The 17692-nt window shown below is 41.5% G+C and overlaps 1 protein-coding gene across 1 annotated transcript; it reads right to left on the bottom strand.

The window, feature by feature from the left end:
- Positions 1-3698: 3698 nt before the first annotated feature.
- On the bottom strand, positions 3699-9768 carry LOC128821793 (toll-like receptor 7). Its single transcript, XM_054003112.1, has 4 exons — positions 9693-9768; positions 8373-8383; positions 7629-7743; positions 3699-7193 (listed from the first exon to the last, which is right to left on the bottom strand). Exons 1-4 carry the CDS (start codon positions 9766-9768, stop codon positions 4051-4053), a joined length of 3345 nt encoding a protein of 1114 aa, XP_053859087.1. The 3' UTR covers positions 3699-4050.
- Positions 9769-17692: the final 7924 nt, after the last annotated feature.

Consider the following 17692-nt stretch of genomic DNA (forward strand, 5'->3'; position numbering starts at 1 on the left):
TTTATGTTTTCTTACAAGTATAGCTCAACACAGGCCTGGAAAAGACAGACATGAGTATCCACTGTCACACCTCATTTGTCACAACAACCATACTGGGTCTGGCTGGGATGGGGCCCTTTTCTCCATAGCAGCTCTCTGGTACCGTGGTAGAGATTGGTGACCAAAGCAGTGTGGATTACACACCAGCATTACACCTATTGGGAACTTACAGAGCCTCAAGGCCTTCTCCACTCCTCACACTGGTGAGCAGGCTGTGGGTGAGCCAGAGTCTGGGAGGGGGGCACAGCCACGATTACGGAGCTCAGCTGACTAAAGGCATAACTCATGCTATTAAGGTTCTATGTGCAGCAATAAAACTGGGGAGGGGTGGCAGGATGTGGATTTAGCTACAGCAGCCATCACTCAGAGGCTAGCTGGGCACTGGTCTGCTGCCAGGAGGTGGTGAGTGATCACTTTTGTATCATTTGCCTTTTTCCCTTAACTTATTAGCCTGGCTTTATCTCTATGCAGGAGCTTTCTCTCCAACCAGCTTTCTCTGAACCTGCTCTCCCGATCCTCCCCCCAGCCCGGATGGGTGGGCCTTGGCTGCCAGACAGGGGCAGCTGCCACTTAGCGCAGGAGAGACCGCAGAGTACCAGCACTGACAACAGACACCTGACAAACCACTGCGAGAGGGACTTGTACAGTGAAACATGCTCAGGTTTCACTCCCCATAGTCACTGCCTCAGAAACAGTCTCTGCATGTTTGACATTTAAAACCCCTAGGAGTCTATGACAAGAACTTCCAACAAAGCTGCAAACATCAGATACTCTTACCAAGAGAGCCAAAAATGTGTACTTGCAGTAGGATAGTGGAATGATTAAAAGTAAGGTTTACAGACTAAATGAGCTAAATCCTCCAATTTCTGCTATGCAATGAGGCATATTTTCAGTATCTCAAAAGAATGCTGCAGAGAGAGGAATGTTTCCCTCCAGGCTGAACAGACAGATCTTCAGACCAGAATCCAGGCATGGACCAGCGAGCATGGAGAATTAAACACCAAATCCCTCACCATTTTCTGTTCTCATGGCTTTAAATTCTGTCAAAACAGAGGCAGTTTTCACAGAGCTGTTGGAAGTCACCTGTAACTCTTCAGAAGCATTTTGGGTGCACATACAGTAAGATTAATTCTGCAATTTTACTTCTGCTCTTTCCCTCATCTCATCCTGTTAAATGCAGTTGAGTGGGTTTGCTTCCAACAATCTGAGAAATACACATTTCAACTGCTCATGAAATGCAACTCAGACTCCCAAGGAAATTTAAACATTGTGTCCCTTCTGTCAGACCATAAAAAAAAGAGAAGGATGATCTTATTATGAAGATGTTTACCAGTCCAGTATGATTAACAGTTCATTCTTATGTTCAAGACAGCTGGAGTATGATTTATGAACAAGGCTTGCATGAGAGCCAATGTTCTATTTGCCTTGTTTCAATGTTTCTCTATTTGACTTGTGCAGACTGCAATCTGCATAAGAAGAGTTTCAAAAGAAACTCTTCTGAAGAGAAGCCCAAGCAACCTCTTGGCACAAGTAATTTTGAAGCTTTATTTACAGTATTTGTGCACAGGGAAGGCAAATAATTCTGTGCTTTATTTGAAACAAAGATCTGATATATAAAGCAACTGAACTGATACAGTGCATTAAATGCCTTTAGTATAGTGCTCAGGTGTAAACTTTGGTATAATTATGTGGCCCCAGCCTTCAGGGTTATTAACAATTTAACTGCAAAGTAATGTGGGCTAAATGATCTTGCTTTTAGGAAATTTCTTTACCAAATAAAACAATGCTGTTGATTCATTGTGTTATTGTGTTATAACATAGTTATAGGCTCATCAGGAAGGATAGGCAGTGCAGGGAAGTCATGGGATGGCTCTTTATATGAGGGAGGGGTTGGTGATGACGTGATTGAGAGTCTCTGGGAAGGATGAAGATGTGTGTTGTTGTGGGAAGATGCTGTCAACCACCCATGTGGGACCATGACACTAAGGAATTGTTTCTAAAATAATTAAGAAAATATCTCCAGGTCAGCTGTCCTTGTCCTTATGGATGATCTTAACTTCCTAGACCTCAATTAAGAACACTATACAATGGACACAAGCAGTCTTGAAGCATGTTGAAGATGATTTCTTGGTGGAGATATTAAGGGAACCGACTAGGGAACATACCCACCTAGATTTGTTGTTTGGAAGCAAAGAGGGATTCATGGGCAAAGTGGTGATTGGTGACTGTCTTGGTCACAATGAGCACGAAGTAGTTGAACTTCAAATCTTCAAACTTCAAACACAACCATAAGAAATCACAGTATCATAAAATAATTAAGATTGGAAAGACTTTAAGATTATCAAGTCTAATCATCAACCTAGCACCATGACCATGTTCAGCATTAAAACATACCAAGTGCCATATCCACGTGCGTTTTGAACAATTGTGGAGATGGTGACTTCACCACTTCCCTGGGCAATCTGTTCCATTGCTTGACAACTCTTTCCATGATTTTTTCCCCTAATATCTAATGTAAACCTCCTCTGATGCAACTCCAGTCCATTTCCTTTCATCCTGTCACTTTCTACATGAGAGAAAAGACTGACTCTCACTGAATACAGCCTCCTTTCAGGTGGTGGGAGAGAGTGATAAGGTCTCCCTGATCCACCTTTTCTCCTGGCTAAACAATGCTATGGAGAATTATGTAAAAGGCTTTACTAAACTCTAGATAGACAACATCCACAGCCTTTCCCTCATCCACTAAGCAGGTCATTTTGTCATAGCAGGAGACCAGGTTGGTCAAGGAAGACCAGCCTTTCATTAACCCAAGCCAGCTGGACCTTATACCCTGGTTGTCCTGTACTTCTTGCGTGATGGCATTCAAGATGATCGGCCCCATGACCTTCACTGGCACCGATGTCAAGCTGACAAGCCTTTAGTTCCCCAGATCCTCCTTTCAATGGTAAAATAAAATCAAAACATCCACTCTTCTAAATAGGCCCTGATCTTTCTCCTGCTTCTGTTGTAAATCAGTAACACCACTATGATAATTTGGAGGAAAAAAAAATCCTTATTGTCTGTAATATTATATGAGCATTGGTTTTCTTGTTTGTTTTTGTGTTCTTGTCTGTCTGCATGTCTACTAAACTAAATCAAAAAGGAACTATTTAAAGAAAGGACCAGACAGAAGACCTAGGCAAGGAACCACCAGAGGCAGTTGAGATCACAGAATCATAGAATGGTTTGGGTTGGTAGGGATCTGGAAGATATCTAGTTCTTTGTCTCTTTGGTTTAACTGATTTTCTCCATCTGCCTTGTGCCTCTCCCTCTGCCCATCTGCTGTCTTCTCCTCCTTGCACCCATGCATAAGGAATCCCTTTATAACTCCTTTTCACCTACAGCCTACAAGATCTTCTGAACTCATACCTCTCTGTTTCAGTCCACAGACATCCTTCCAAGGTTCTTCAGATTTGTGTGCTTTTTGACTGTGCAACTGGAAGAGTTCCTATACCAGACCCAAGCCCCTGACATCAGTCCAAACAGAATTCGTTTTTCCCAGTTTCCCCACTCAGACAGAAGTGGTAGACTCAGAAGCTGAAAGCCTAGGATGAAAAGATAAGAAAGCTTTAATTTTCCCAACTCCTAAGATCAAAGAATGAGCTTTTCTAAAGTTATTTCCAGGCACAAATGTGTCACTGATTTATTTTCTTGATTTTCATAAATACAGCAAATAGGGAAACTATACATTTTCATTAAAATCCCATTTATTCCAAGAGTGTCTGAACAGCAGCAACTTGAGGCATGGTCCAAACACTCCATCACTCTGTGTATTTAGCATGTTGACCAAGTGTCAACCCACACTTCACCCAACCATAGGAGATGCTGGAGGCCTATAGTGAACAAAAAGCTGGAAGTGGAGATTTTCTTATCAATGACTTCCAGGGGGTAGTGCATCATTACTTGCTGCACACTAAAAAGTGCTAAGCAAGGTGCATGTGCATCATAACAGTATTGACAGGGAGAGTAGAGCTAAACAGTTTCTTGGAGAAGCTTGTTGTAAGCCAGAGAATTACTGATAGCTATGGCATTTTGCAAACACTGCCAGAAGTAAGGCTGAGATTGAGGATTAGTTGGCCATTCCAGGACTGAACTTCTGCACAGCCTCTTCCTCAGACGGACATAGCGGGACTTCTGCAAAACCTTCTCAAGAAATATCAAGATAATGACATCCATTTTTTCATCCAGAAGCCGCTGATGAGCCATATAAAATGTTGTCTTGAAGCGGCCGCTTTTAATATACCTGTTGGTCAGCACAAAGATGGTTTTTTTGCTCAGCTGAATGCTCTGGGAAAGGTTGTCAAAGACCGGCTGTCCTGGGAGCCAGTCCCTTCCTTCCAGGCATAAATTGAACTGCCTGGCTTTTTGGTTTTCCAGCCTTTCAACCAGCTCTTGCAGCACCCACTCATTCACAGCTGGATCTTCACTGTCGTAGGCAATAAAGGCATCGTAGCAAGCAGCTGGTGAAGACAAGCGCCGATAGCCCTTCAGCCTGGCAGTGCAGTAATGGTAGCTGTACCACACATCCCAGAAGTAGAGATGGCTCATCACTGTGAACACCATCAAGGCAAGGATGGCCGAAGCTGACAGAGCATACAGGATCAAATACGACGTGTCCAGCTCACAGGTGTACAGATCCAAGAAAACCACGCTCTTTCCTTTATGTGCCCCTGGGCCAGCACAGGTGACGTCAGTGGCCAGAAGAGGAATGGTCACCTGCGTCCGATTGATCCACCAGACAAACCACACAGCCTCACAGTTACACTTAAAAGGATTGCCGTGCAAAAGCAGCATCTGCAGGTTGTTAATGACATTTTCAGGGAAGCTAGATTTCTTAATTATTTCAATCTTGTTTGAGCTGAGGTCTAAGTACCTCAGTTCAAAAGCACCTCTGAGAAAATATTTAGTTAAACGCTGAATGCGATTGTTTCGGAGCATCAGTTCTTGGAGAGATGAAGTGCAATTGGACAGCTCTCGGGGAACGTTAGTCAGAAGGTTATTGCTCAGGTCCAGAGTTACTAGGTTCTTCAGAGAGGGGAGGTTTCCCCAGATGAAACTCTTCAGTCGATTATTTGTTAAGTTGAGGATCTTGAGACCGGGAGGCATTTCTTCAAAAACACCGTGAGGCAAAAAACTGAGTGAGTTGAAGGAAATATCCAGTTCTTCCAAGCTGGTCAGATTCTTGAAGAAGGACAAGTATCTACCATTGCCATCCATCCATAAAGCATCTAAACGATTTCCTCTGAATTCTAAAATTTGAAGAGATTGACTTTCCATTCCTGTATCAATAGTGGAAGAAATGTCATTCTCATTCATCATCAGCTTCCTCAAATGGGCAAGGTTTTTTGTAAAACTAAGCAACTGAGTAACACCTTCTGCCTGAAAATAATGCTGGTTATTGCTCAGATCTAGAATTTCTAAAAATTTTAGTTCTTTGAAAGCCATTTGGAATAGCAAATCAACCCTGTTGTTAGAAAAATCCAGATATTTCAATCCAGACAAGTAAGAGAATTCACTTCCATTTAAAGTTTGACTTATTGCATTATCTGACAAGTTGAGACATTTGAGGGAGCTAAGTCCCTGGAAGTCTGAGGGATTGACAAAAAATACATTGTTTCTGCTTAAATCCAGAGTTTTTCCATAGTTAAGGCAATCTTCCTTCACTAAAGATTGGTAGGAAGAAGCCTCTATGTCTTTGGAACGGCAGCTTCGCTCATACTCATCATACCTGAAATAATGCATCTCTTGTTGTACTTGCCTGTTGTATTGCTCGACTGAAATGCCAGGATTAGAGCAAAATCCATAGAAGTTGCTTTCCCCTGAAGAAGGAGAAATTTTATTCACTGAGAGGTCAATGAACTTAAGAGCTGGGAATTCTTCAAACACTGTCATGTTTGCAACTTTAATAAAATTAGTCCCAAGATCCAACATGGTTAGATTCCTAAGACTGAGCAGCGGCCGTAGATCTTGTGCCCTCAGTTCTTTAAAGACATAACCCTTGAGCCTCAGGGTTTCCAGGTTAGAGAGGGAGGAAAATGTCTTAGAAAGATTCAAGAAGGGAGAATACATCTTCAGCTCAAAGTTAAAGGACAGATCAAGCTGCACAAGGCTAGGGAGAAATTTCAAGAACTGAGCATCTCCAATCTCCTTCATGAGGAAATTCTGGGAGAGGTCAAGTTCTTTGAGATTCTTGATGTTTTTAAACCAGCTGCTGGGTATGCTCTGAAGAGAGTTACTGTGAAGCCGCAAAATCCTTAAATTTTCCAAAGAGTCAAAAGCCTTTGAATGTATTTGAATCGAGCTCTTGGGGCAGGGAATGCAAGGATATGGGGCATTATAGCAACGTGGGCAATTGCCACTTAGGTCGAGAATTTCTAGGTTGGGAAGACCACTTAAATCCTGTTCTTGAACCTCTTGAATCATGTTGTTGTAAATATACAATTCCTTTAAAGTAGATGACAAATTGGGTGGGATTTGTGTTAAGTTGTTGGACTTGAGGGATAGTATTGTTAACTTTTTCAGTGCCAGGAAAGCTGTTTCCTCAATTTCAAATGAAACATTGCATGGATTGCGGTAGTAACAGTTCTGTCCAAGATACAATACCTCTATGTTTCCTAGTTCTGAGAAGCTGGCTTTTTGGATAGAAAAGATGTGGTTTGCTTCCAGGCTCAGCAAGGTTAAAGTAGCAGGAAGACCTCGGGGTATTTCTGACAGCTGGTTTGCATCCAAATACAATGACTTCAATCCTGTCAGGGCAGCAAAACTGCCATTCTCAATTTTCAGGGGGCTGGTGCACACATGATCTTTAGGCCCCAGTTTGACAGGCACACAGTTGCATCTGAAGTCAATCTCCTGGAGGTTTTCAAGATGATCAAAGGATGTTGAGTAGATGTGGGGAATATTGTTAATACTCAGGGTAAGGTTGGTCGAGTTTCCAGGGATCCCTCTGGGGACTTCTGTAAGGCGCCGGTCGGTGCAGTCCACTGTCACAGTACCTTCTGAAGATTTAACATCACAGGGTAAAGTTTTGGGAAACCAAGCCTCTGACAGTAGCATTGGGAATATGTAGAGCAAGATAAATGGCAATGCATTTGACCTCTTTGCACAAGGTACCTAAAACCAAGGAAAAATGGAGGTATTAGTTTAATGCAATGAGAATATTTCACCTATACACTGGGTCAGGCCCACTGTACATCTAAATTCTGGTTCTTGTCTCACACTGACCAGGAATTGATGTGCAAGTAGGATTAGAAATTTCCGGAGGCATATGTTGGTATTTCCTTTCCATTTTTTTTTCCAGAGGACACAGCATTTTATGCATGTATAAAACGTTATGAGAATAATGAAAGAGTGTCTAGCCTAACCAAATGGCCCATGATATCCCAGTAATTGCCTGTCTCCATCTTTTATTGCAGAGCAATGTCTCCCAGGGCCAGGAGCATTAGCCAAGGCTAGTGCCTATGAAGCATAGCAGAGAGCTGGTAGGGAAACCATAGAGACTTCTTGCACTACAAGACATTTTGCTCCATCAAATGGGTACCCTTTACTCTGCATCTGACGATGCACACCACAGCAGACCATGAAGTGCTGGGTGTCACCAGGCATGGACACAGAACCACCAGTCAGAGAGGGCAATACTGGTAGCCACTGCACATCAAAGTCCACCTTTAAAACAAGGGAAGTCTAGGGATGAGGCATACAGCCATGAGATATGCTGTTATATATGTGGTAAAGGGATTTCCCTGTGATCTGTGGCTAATGGATTACTCTGGGCATGATGGTGTGCTAAAGTGTGATACATTATCAGGCAGAAACGGGTAACACTTTTACCCTCAGTCAGCCAGGTAGAAGAGGAAGTGATGCTGAAGTTCCACAATTCTGTACTTTCCTTGTGCAAGACACAAAGTCTTTGTAATTGCTTTGTTGCTCTTGATATCCCTTATTTACATATAAGTGGCTGCTCTCTGTCCCCCATTAATGATGACAGTAACAGTATTTGACCACAGTCTCTTCCACTTCTCCCAAAAGTATAAACTGGCATTTGAAATCTTAATTGGCAGATGATGAGAATACAATCATTTTATGGACTAGTCAATGGAGTTATTTCTCTCTCTTCACAAAACTAGGGATGCTTCTTTGGTAAGATTTGCACTGGGAGCACTTATATAGCACTGTACATTTGTGTATTGCAAGTCTAGTGTATTTATCAATTATCCAATAGATTGCACTACTGGTGCAATGGAAGTTCTTATTGAACTAAACCAGACTTACAGTGATGAATCAGTAATACTCACAACTGGTGAATCTGTTCAGGAAGAAGATGAGACTTGTAGTGTAAATCAGACTAGTGTTGCATCTGGGAACCTGACCAGACTTAGTAGTAGTTAACTGGCTCAAATCAGAAATTAAGTCCAGACAGATCTAGCCCCTCTGAGTTCTGAGGACCAGCTGGAAAGCAAGGGAGGTTATTTTATGCCAAATTGCTACATAATTAATGCAACAGGAGGAAAAGCTAATTAGATTCAACCTTCAAAGATGTGATAAACCAAAATAAACACTGTCCAACCATTAGAGTATGACATGGACAAAGTATGATTGCAGTCTAGATTGAAGACACAAACTTTCTACATGAACTTATATTGCACTCAGACACTTAATTTTAGGTGCTTACCTAAGTTTCTCACTTTATTGTCATTAACCTAGGCCGCCCTGACATTCAAGAGAGGAAGGAGGGAAGGAAGAGAGAGACTGAGAGACCCCTCTCCAACTGCTGCTTGGCTCTGAAGATGGTGAGAGCTCTGGCTTACTACACAACAAACAAAAAGTAATGCTGCACATTTAGGTGCCTGGAATTAGTTGCAAAGAATCTGGGCTTTGAAAGTCTTCATGAATATGTTTGTAAGTTTCTCATGTAGTTCTGTTTTTTTAGGGACTTAAGTGTAGTTGCAGAGCCAGCCTAGATCTTTGTGCTTCATTTCTTCATATATTCTTCCCTTTCATGATAATCTTTTTAATGCATTACTTATTTGAACTGTAAAGAGTTACATTCTGGTGCTGGCTATCTGGCTATTCACATATATAAAACCTCGCTTCCATTATAGTACCAGAACAAACAAAAAGACTTCTAAATAAGAGCAAAAAGCAATGCTGTCTTGTGCAATGTCTTTGCAATGGGAGGCTTGCTTAAAAGCACAGCTAGAATATGGGAGCTGTTCTTTTCTCAGTAATCTATGCTTGGCTTTACAAGAAGTTTGAAAAGAACTAATCTACTGATCTTAACTGGCATGTGCATAAACTCTTAATGATTTAGGGTGTTCTTCAAATATTCAGCAACAGTACAGCTATGTGTTTCTGAAGGAAGTTTTTCTGCAGGGGTTCCATATATTTGTTCATGGGGGAAAGGCTAGAGAAACATCTCAGAAGTTACAGCAAGTATATGTATATATATATTAGGCTCATTCTGAAGTATAGAAATAATTCCCTGCAGCTTCTAACCATAACAGTAAACTGAACCATTTAGAAAATAGAGAAGCAGAATATGTTCTTGAAAATCTTCTACAACAGTTCCAGTCAAAAATGTCTAAGAGCAAATTTAAAATAAAAGTTGAACATACCATATTCTTTGTGCTTCCAGGTCTGATAGATTAGATTCTGGAAGAGATCATAAACTGGAGCAGAAGAGAACAGCATCAAAATGGTTTACAGTGGTTCATCTGAGGTGTAGGGGAGAACATAACCCACTCACGACAACAGTAATCTACACCGTATCTTCTTTCTCTTCCTCTGAACACCAAAGGAAGGCAACTTTAAAATCCTTAATGAGAGAGCATGAGATTAATCAGCTAGGAGACAAAGGCATTATGAAAGGGTAATACTCATGTGATCAACAAAGATTGCAGAAGCTCAAGTTCCTTTTTTTTTTTTTTTTTCCTTTTTTAAATGTAAGCTGCATCAAGGGAAACAAAAATTGTTAATTGACATGGAAGTTTAGTAATTTTTATAATTATTATTTGGGATTTATTTCTGCAGGTACCAGCTTCAAGGATTCAGGTCTTTCTGAGAATCACTTGTGTGCTAATATGAGCAGACAAATCTCTTAAGCTGAATACTTTATGTAGAAATCTGGAAGAAATATCTGTTAAGTGAAAGGAACTTGGGGAAGGGAACCAAAACCAAGACAAAAAGGATAAGGACATAGGTAACTGAATACAAAGAAGTGAAAACTATGTGGAAGAGTGTGCACAAGTTGGATTGTGAATGATTTCTTCAAGTAACCAGCCACATCCCTGGTACATGTCACTGGAATATGAGATGTCTAGTGTCCACTTTGCTTGCATGAAGGTTTTCTAAAACACAACGTCCAGTCACTTAACCTTGCAATTTTTGACAGGTGCTCCCTCAGAGTCTATGACTACAAACTGTGGAAATTTTAATAGCTGTACCAACACTTCGCAGTGTCTTTTGCTCTCAGGTTGATCTTTTTTATTGTTTTAATATTAGGAACGTGTTATCAGCCAGCTAAAAGCTCAAGGAGTTTCAATTCTATGTAAAGTGAAACTGCAGCTTTAGCTGACTGGCAGTAAAATGCAGAGCCTTTCCTTTCTTATCTTTGTTACATTTTTGCCTATGAAATGTGGGAAGCAATATAGAGCAATAATTCCCTTCAGAGACTGAGGCCGGGTAAATGGAGGGGAGTTTTCAGAAATCCAGGACTTCTGAACTATAACTTGATTTTTAGAGGCACAGGGAGTCACTGGTTTAGGGATTTTAAAAGTTCAGTTTCCCTCAGAAATTGTGCAAAATCTCTTTTGCCTCCTCTGAAACACTGTAACTGAAAGCAGAAAAGTACTTCCTACTACATCACGTGTTAGGGGAGGAACAACTGATATGAGCAAATGTATATTATGGCTGCTGTGAGTGAGGAAAATAATTTAAAATAAAGCAGGGGTCCTTAATTGTCTTAACCCTACATCTATAAATTTGGTTGATAGTTGGCTTGTAATCAGATTGGTGAACTCACATTTCCTTTTTTTTGTTCCTTTGTCTACAAAAAGTTGCTTTATCTCATTTGCCAAAATCAAGATTCCACTGTGTTTATTTTAAATCTTGGTAAGTTTACTTACAGTCCTAAAGTCTTGCTGCAATGTCTTTTCTCTAAAGTGCTGACCCTCATTTCAAGAATAAGGGTACAACTCTATCTATGCACGGTTAATACAGTGTTCAGCGTTACATGGCATAATTTGCCCATAAAATTATTCAAGAAAGCCAATTATCTTGCTCAGATTTTAAATTTACATAAGTGGAATTTTCAAACTGATGTTGCATATAGGTGTTGCAGAAATGTGTTTGCGGGCACTAAAAATAACCAAAACAATAAACAGAAGACAGCATGGGAGGAGATTATCCTACAACAAGGGCAGAGGAAGCACTCAGGGCCTGGTGAGGGAGGACACTCTGAAAGATCTGTGTTAAGAGCCTACCCAAACTGCCCAGGGTGCTGAGATATGGCCAAGGGAGCCACTAATACCACAGAAACAGACACTGACTTTTCTGAAGGCTCAGGCTGCCCCAGGCTACCTTAGTACCAAGACTGACTGTTTGGTTTACAACAGGTTAAAATCATTTGCTCAAAGAAAAGGTGCCCAGCACTCTTGTTTTTGAAACAAGAAACTCCCTGGGTTACCTTCAAGGGAGACAGAAGGCATCCCAGAATAGCTGAAATAAGATGGAGCTATTTTCCAAGTCCTCCAGGGTCAGCACTGCAACTGTGTCCCTTCTGCTTGCCCCTTCCTCATGGGCAGATAAGGCAAGAGTAGCCACAGACATCATTCCTTCCTTTCTCTGGGGGATGATGAAGAGAAGTGCCAAGGCAGTAATGCTGGAAGTGATGGTGAATGACAATGGAGAAATTGGCAGCAAATCATAAAACTGGCAGGTTTAGAGGAGGTTGGGCACTTGTAAGTGGGATATCCTCAAATCCTGCTTCTTAGTGATGGCATTGCTAGCCTTTTTTCATATTTCATGTAGGTAATCCTGCCATGGTTTATGAAGTAATTTTCAGGCAAGAACACTGAGGGGGCACTGGAACAGCTCCTGCAGGACAACATGGAACTCAGACACTGCTGGACCCAAACAAATCACACAGCAGGAAAGCAGCTCCATATGAATAAAAGGCTTAAGATTGTGGCAGGCAAGCTGCTGTAACACAGTTCACATTAGACATGCACGCATGTCAATTTATGGAGTTCTAAAGACCATGAGACATATTTTTTATTTTAGACCTTGATATTGCCTTTTTGACAACTGTGCATGACATTTTTATCTGTGAGGGCTACTATTCAATAGAGATTATTTTGATTCTAACATCATGAACTGCACTTGAAATGGATTGATTTGTCTCCCTCTATGTATGTATATTTATACATGCAAAACACCTATATACAATAGGAATGTATTTTGTATAGTGTATATATTGTATATATCTAGATACAGTTGCAGATAGCACAAATGTTTTTACTTGTTTAACCAAGTGCAGAGCCCTGCCATTTCCAGTGGTGCAGGCTTCCACTCCCAGCCCTGTGACCTTCCTCCCTGGTTGCCCTGGAGTCTGCTGGAGCCAGATTTTCCCTTTGCTTTGACACCACTGTTCTCTGAGCCCTGCAAGCCTTGCTGGGACCAGGGGTCTCTTCAGAGCTGAACGCCTGTGGCACATACCTCATTCTTCCCTTCCCTGAAAAGTCACTCTAGAAGTGAAGTGTTGATGTGTGCCACTGCCACCAGTACACCCTGCTTCAACCCCTGCTCATTAATGCCAATTCATGAGGCAAGCAGCCATCACGTGTCCCTGAGTGGATCACATCTTCATTACCCTTCACCTCATTCTCAGGCCCTGAAGGTTCTGTGAACCCAGAAGAAAACCCAGACAAACTATTTTTTCTCCTCCCTCCCATGCTCAAGGTTCCTGGGCAAAAGGTGACTGCTCCCCTCCTTACTGTCCTGGAGGGTCCCAGGTCCCTGGCCCATCAGGCCCCCGTGGAAGAGGGAGGTAAAGTGCAGCAGCCCATGGTCTAGAGATCCAACCAGTTATGAGGCATAAAGGGGAACCTGAACCAGAGCTGCTGCTGGACAGTGAAACCCATCAACCTCCAGTAGCAGGCATGCCTACATAATTATTTGCATCCTCTGAGGATGGAGGGAGTGGCTTATTCTTTTATATGTTGCTATATTGATAGAGCAAAGCATGGTCTAAGATTTGACTTGATCTGCACAGGTTTCAAGTCACTGGCATCATAAGTTAGGATTTAGTGATTGGAAATTATAAGTTGAAACTTATTATAAATTCTGTATTATACTACTTACAGCTTGTACTATGTTAATTTATTTTGTAGAAATCCTGTGCCATTTTAATAATAATAATTTATGTGCTTTACTAATCATAATATCCTATAAACAATGCTTTCATTGTAAGTACAATATAGCACTGTTGGAACCCAGGGCACAGGGAATATTCTCTGCCTGTCCTGAGAAGTCCTGATCCCCAGGAAAACACTGCTTTTAACTTTTGTCCATGGAGAAAGCTTCCAAAACTTTGGGACGAATTGGAATCTTTGAGTGTGTGAAATAGATAGTAGTATAGTTTATCACAGGGTGAAAAACTTAGAGTTTTGGGTTTTTAGTATGGAGATGGGTAGGAAAAAAGACGGAGAATTTTGGATGTTGTCTGATCTCCTTCTTGTTCATCATCTATTCCATTTTCTGCAGTGTTGGGAGCACAGGGTGATAGGTTAGAAAGAACCACAATGCAGATGTTGCGTGGACAGAAAAATAATTAGTTATTGGTAGAAAGGTAGAAATAAAGTATACGTTCTAAGAGTTAATTGGACAAAATAGCTTTAAAAGACCTTGAATCTGTGTGTCTTGTGACTTTGGTGCCTTCTCTTTGTACGCTAAGTCTGAGATGTAGACATTGTGCAGAACTTCTGATAAGAGAAAAATAAACAACAACCTGAAGACTGAAAAACCAAAAGTCCCATCTGCCTCTCATTCCTGGCACAGAACTTTTTAGGGGTCTCTCGATGCGGGGGGACCCACAAGGGAGAATTCTACATAGCACCATCATAATTTAGCCAAAGATGAGCTCTTCCCTTACTGTTAGATGAAAGCCATCCACTATGAATCCTACTAATAAGAGCAGAAATCTATGTGTATGCACATGCATGGGGACACAACACCTAATCTGAGCAGGGAATTCAGCAAGTCTCTATGATTTGCCTATTCTGTACAATTTTTTTTTTATTTTGTGCCTTCTTTTATGTTTTCTTACAAGTATAGCTCAACACAGGCCTGGAAAAGACAGACATGAGTATCCACTGTCACACCTCATTTGTCACAACAACCATACTGGGTCTGGCTGGGATGGGGCCCTTTTCTCCATAGCAGCTCTCTGGTACCGTGGTAGAGATTGGTGACCAAAGCAGTGTGGATTACACACCAGCATTACACCTATTGGGAACTTACAGAGCCTCAAGGCCTTCTCCACTCCTCACACTGGTGAGCAGACTGTGGGTGAGCCAGAGTCTGGGAGGGGGGCACAGCCACGATTACGGAGCTCAGCTGACTAAAGGCATAACTCATGCTATTAAGGTTCTATGTGCAGCAATAAAACTGGGGAGGGGTGGCAGGATGTGGATTTAGCTACAGCAGCCATCACTCAGAGGCTAGCTGGGCACTGGTCTGCTGCCAGGAGGTGGTGAGTGATCACTTTTGTATCATTTGCCTTTTTCCCTTAACTTATTAGCCTGGCTTTATCTCTATGCAGGAGCTTTCTCTCCAACCAGCTTTCTCTGAACCTGCTCTCCCGATCCTCCCCCCAGCCCGGATGGGTGGGCCTTGGCTGCCAGACAGGGGCAGCTGCCACTTAGCGCAGGAGAGACCGCAGAGTACCAGCACTGACAACAGACACCTGACAAACCACTGCGAGAGGGACTTGTACAGTGAAACATGCTCAGGTTTCACTCCCCATAGTCACTGCCTCAGAAACAGTCTCTGCATGTTTGACATTTAAAACCCCTAGGAGTCTATGACAAGAACTTCCAACAAAGCTGCAAACATCAGATACTCTTACCAAGAGAGCCAAAAATGTGTACTTGCAGTAGGATAGTGGAATGATTAAAAGTAAGGTTTACAGACTAAATGAGCTAAATCCTCCAATTTCTGCTATGCAATGGGGCATATTTTCAGTTATCTCAAAAGAATGCTGCAGAGAGAGGAATGTTTCCCTCCAGGCTGAACAGACAGATCTTCAGACCAGAATCCAGGCATGGACCAGCGAGCATGGAGAATTAAACACCAAACCCCTCACCATTTTCTGTTCTCATGGCTTTAAATTCTGTCAAAACAGAGGCAGTTTTCACAGAGCTGTTGGAAGTCACCTGTAACTCTTCAGAAGCATTTTGGGTGCACATACAGTAAGATTAGTTCTGCAATTTTACTTCTGCTCTTTCCCCCATCTCATCCTGTTAAATGCAGTTGAGTGGGTTTGCTTCCAACAATCTGAGAAATACACATTTCAACTGCTCATGAAATGCAACTCAGACTCCCAAGGAAATTTAAACATTGTGTCCCTTCTGTCAGACCATAAAAAAAAGAGAAGGATGATCTTATTATGAAGATGTTTACCAGTCCAGTATGATTAACAGTTCATTCTTATGTTCAAGACAGCTGGAGTATGATTTATGAACAAGGCTTGCATGAGAGCCAATGTTCTATTTGCCTTGTTTCAATGTTTCTCTATTTGACTTGTGCAGACTGCAATCTGCATAAGAAGAGTTTCAAAAGAAACTCTTCTGAAGAGAAGCCCAAGCAACCTCTTGGCACAAGTAATTTTGAAGCTTTATTTACAGTATTTGTGCACAGGGAAGGCAAATAATTCTGTGCTTTATTTGAAACAAAGATCTGATATATAAAGCAACTGAACTGATACAATGCATTAAATGCCTTTAGTATAGTGCTCAGGTGTAAACTTTGGTATAATTATGTGGCCCCAGCCTTCAGGGTTATTAACAATTTAACTGCAAAGTAATGTGGGCTAAATGATCTTGCTTTTAGGAAATTTCTTTACCAAATAAAACAATGCTGTTGATTCATTGTGTTATTGTGTTATAACATAGTTATAGGCTCATCAGGAAGGATAGGCAGTGCAGGGAAGTCATGGGATGGCTCTTTATATGAGGGAGGGGTTGGTGATGACGTGATTGAGAGTCTCTGGGAAGGATGAAGATGTGTGTTGTTGTGGGAAGATGCTGTCAACCACCCATGTGGGACCATAACACTAAGGAATTGTTTCTAAAATAATTAAGAAAATATCTCCAGGTCAGCTGTCCTTGTCCTTATGGATGATCTTAACTTCCTAGACCTCAATTAAGAACACTATACAATGGACACAAGCAGTCTTGAAGCATGTTGAAGATGATTTCTTGGTGGAGATATTAAGGGAACCGACTAGGGAACATACCCACCTAGGTTTGTTGTTTGGAAGCAAAGAGGGATTCATGGGCAAAGTGGTGATTGGTGACTGTCTTGGTCACAATGAGCACGAAGTAGTTGAACTTCAAATCTTCAAACTTCAAACACAACCATAAGAAATCACAGTATCATAAAATAATTAAGATTGGAAAGACTTTAAGATTATCAAGTCTAATCATCAACCTAGCACCATGACCATGTTCAGCATTAAAACATACCAAGTGCCATATCCACGTGCGTTTTGAACAATTGTGGAGATGGTGACTTCACCACTTCCCTGGGCAATCTGTTCCATTGCTTGACAACTCTTTCCATGATTTTTTCCCCTAATATCTAATGTAAACCTCCTCTGATGCAACTCCAGTCCATTTCCTTTCATCCTGTCACTTTCTACATGAGAGAAAAGACTGACTCTCACTGAATACAGCCTCCTTTCAGGTGGTGGGAGAGAGTGATAAGGTCTCCCTGATCCACCTTTTCTCCTGGCTAAACAACGCTATGGAGAATTATGTAAAAGGCTTTACTAAACTCTAGATAGACAACATCCACAGCCTTTCCCTCATCCACTAAGCAGGTCATTTTGTCATAGCAGGAGACCAGGTTGGTCAAGGAAGACCAGCCTTTCATTAACCCAAGCCAGCTGGACCTTATACCCTGGTTGTCCTGTACTTCTTGCGTGATGGCATTCAAGATGATCGGCCCCATGACCTTCACTGGCACCGATGTCAAGCTGACAAGCCTTTAGTTCCCCAGATCCTCCTTTCAATGGTAAAATAAAATCAAAACATCCACTCTTCTAAATAGGCCCTGATCTTTCTCCTGCTTCTGTTGTAAATCAGTAACACCACTATGATAATTTGGAGGAAAAAAAAATCCTTATTGTCTGTAATATTATATGACCATTGGTTTTCTTGTTTGTTTTTGTGTTCTTGTCTGTCTGCATGTCTACTAAACTAAATCAAAAAGGAACTATTTAAAGAAAGGACCAGACGGAAGACCTAGGCAAGGAACCACCAGAGGCAGTTGAGATCACAGAATCATAGAATGGTTTGGGTTGGTAGGGATCTGGAAGATATCTAGTTCTTTGTCT

This window comes from Vidua macroura, chromosome 2 (genome assembly GCF_024509145.1).
Source record: "Vidua macroura isolate BioBank_ID:100142 chromosome 2, ASM2450914v1, whole genome shotgun sequence".
Lineage (NCBI taxonomy): Eukaryota > Metazoa > Chordata > Aves > Passeriformes > Viduidae > Vidua > Vidua macroura.

What these genes read in the sequence shown, in the direction of transcription:
- LOC128821793 (XM_054003112.1), bottom strand. Translation starts at nt 9,768, where the DNA reads ATGCTGTTCTCTTCTGCTCCAGTTTATGATCTCTTCCAGAATCTAATC. An exon ending in TGGTGTGCATCGTCAGATGC is followed by an intron (nt 7,194 to 7,628) that starts AGAGTAAAGGGT and finishes TTCCTTGGTTTT; the next exon opens with AGGTACCTTGTGCAAAGAGG.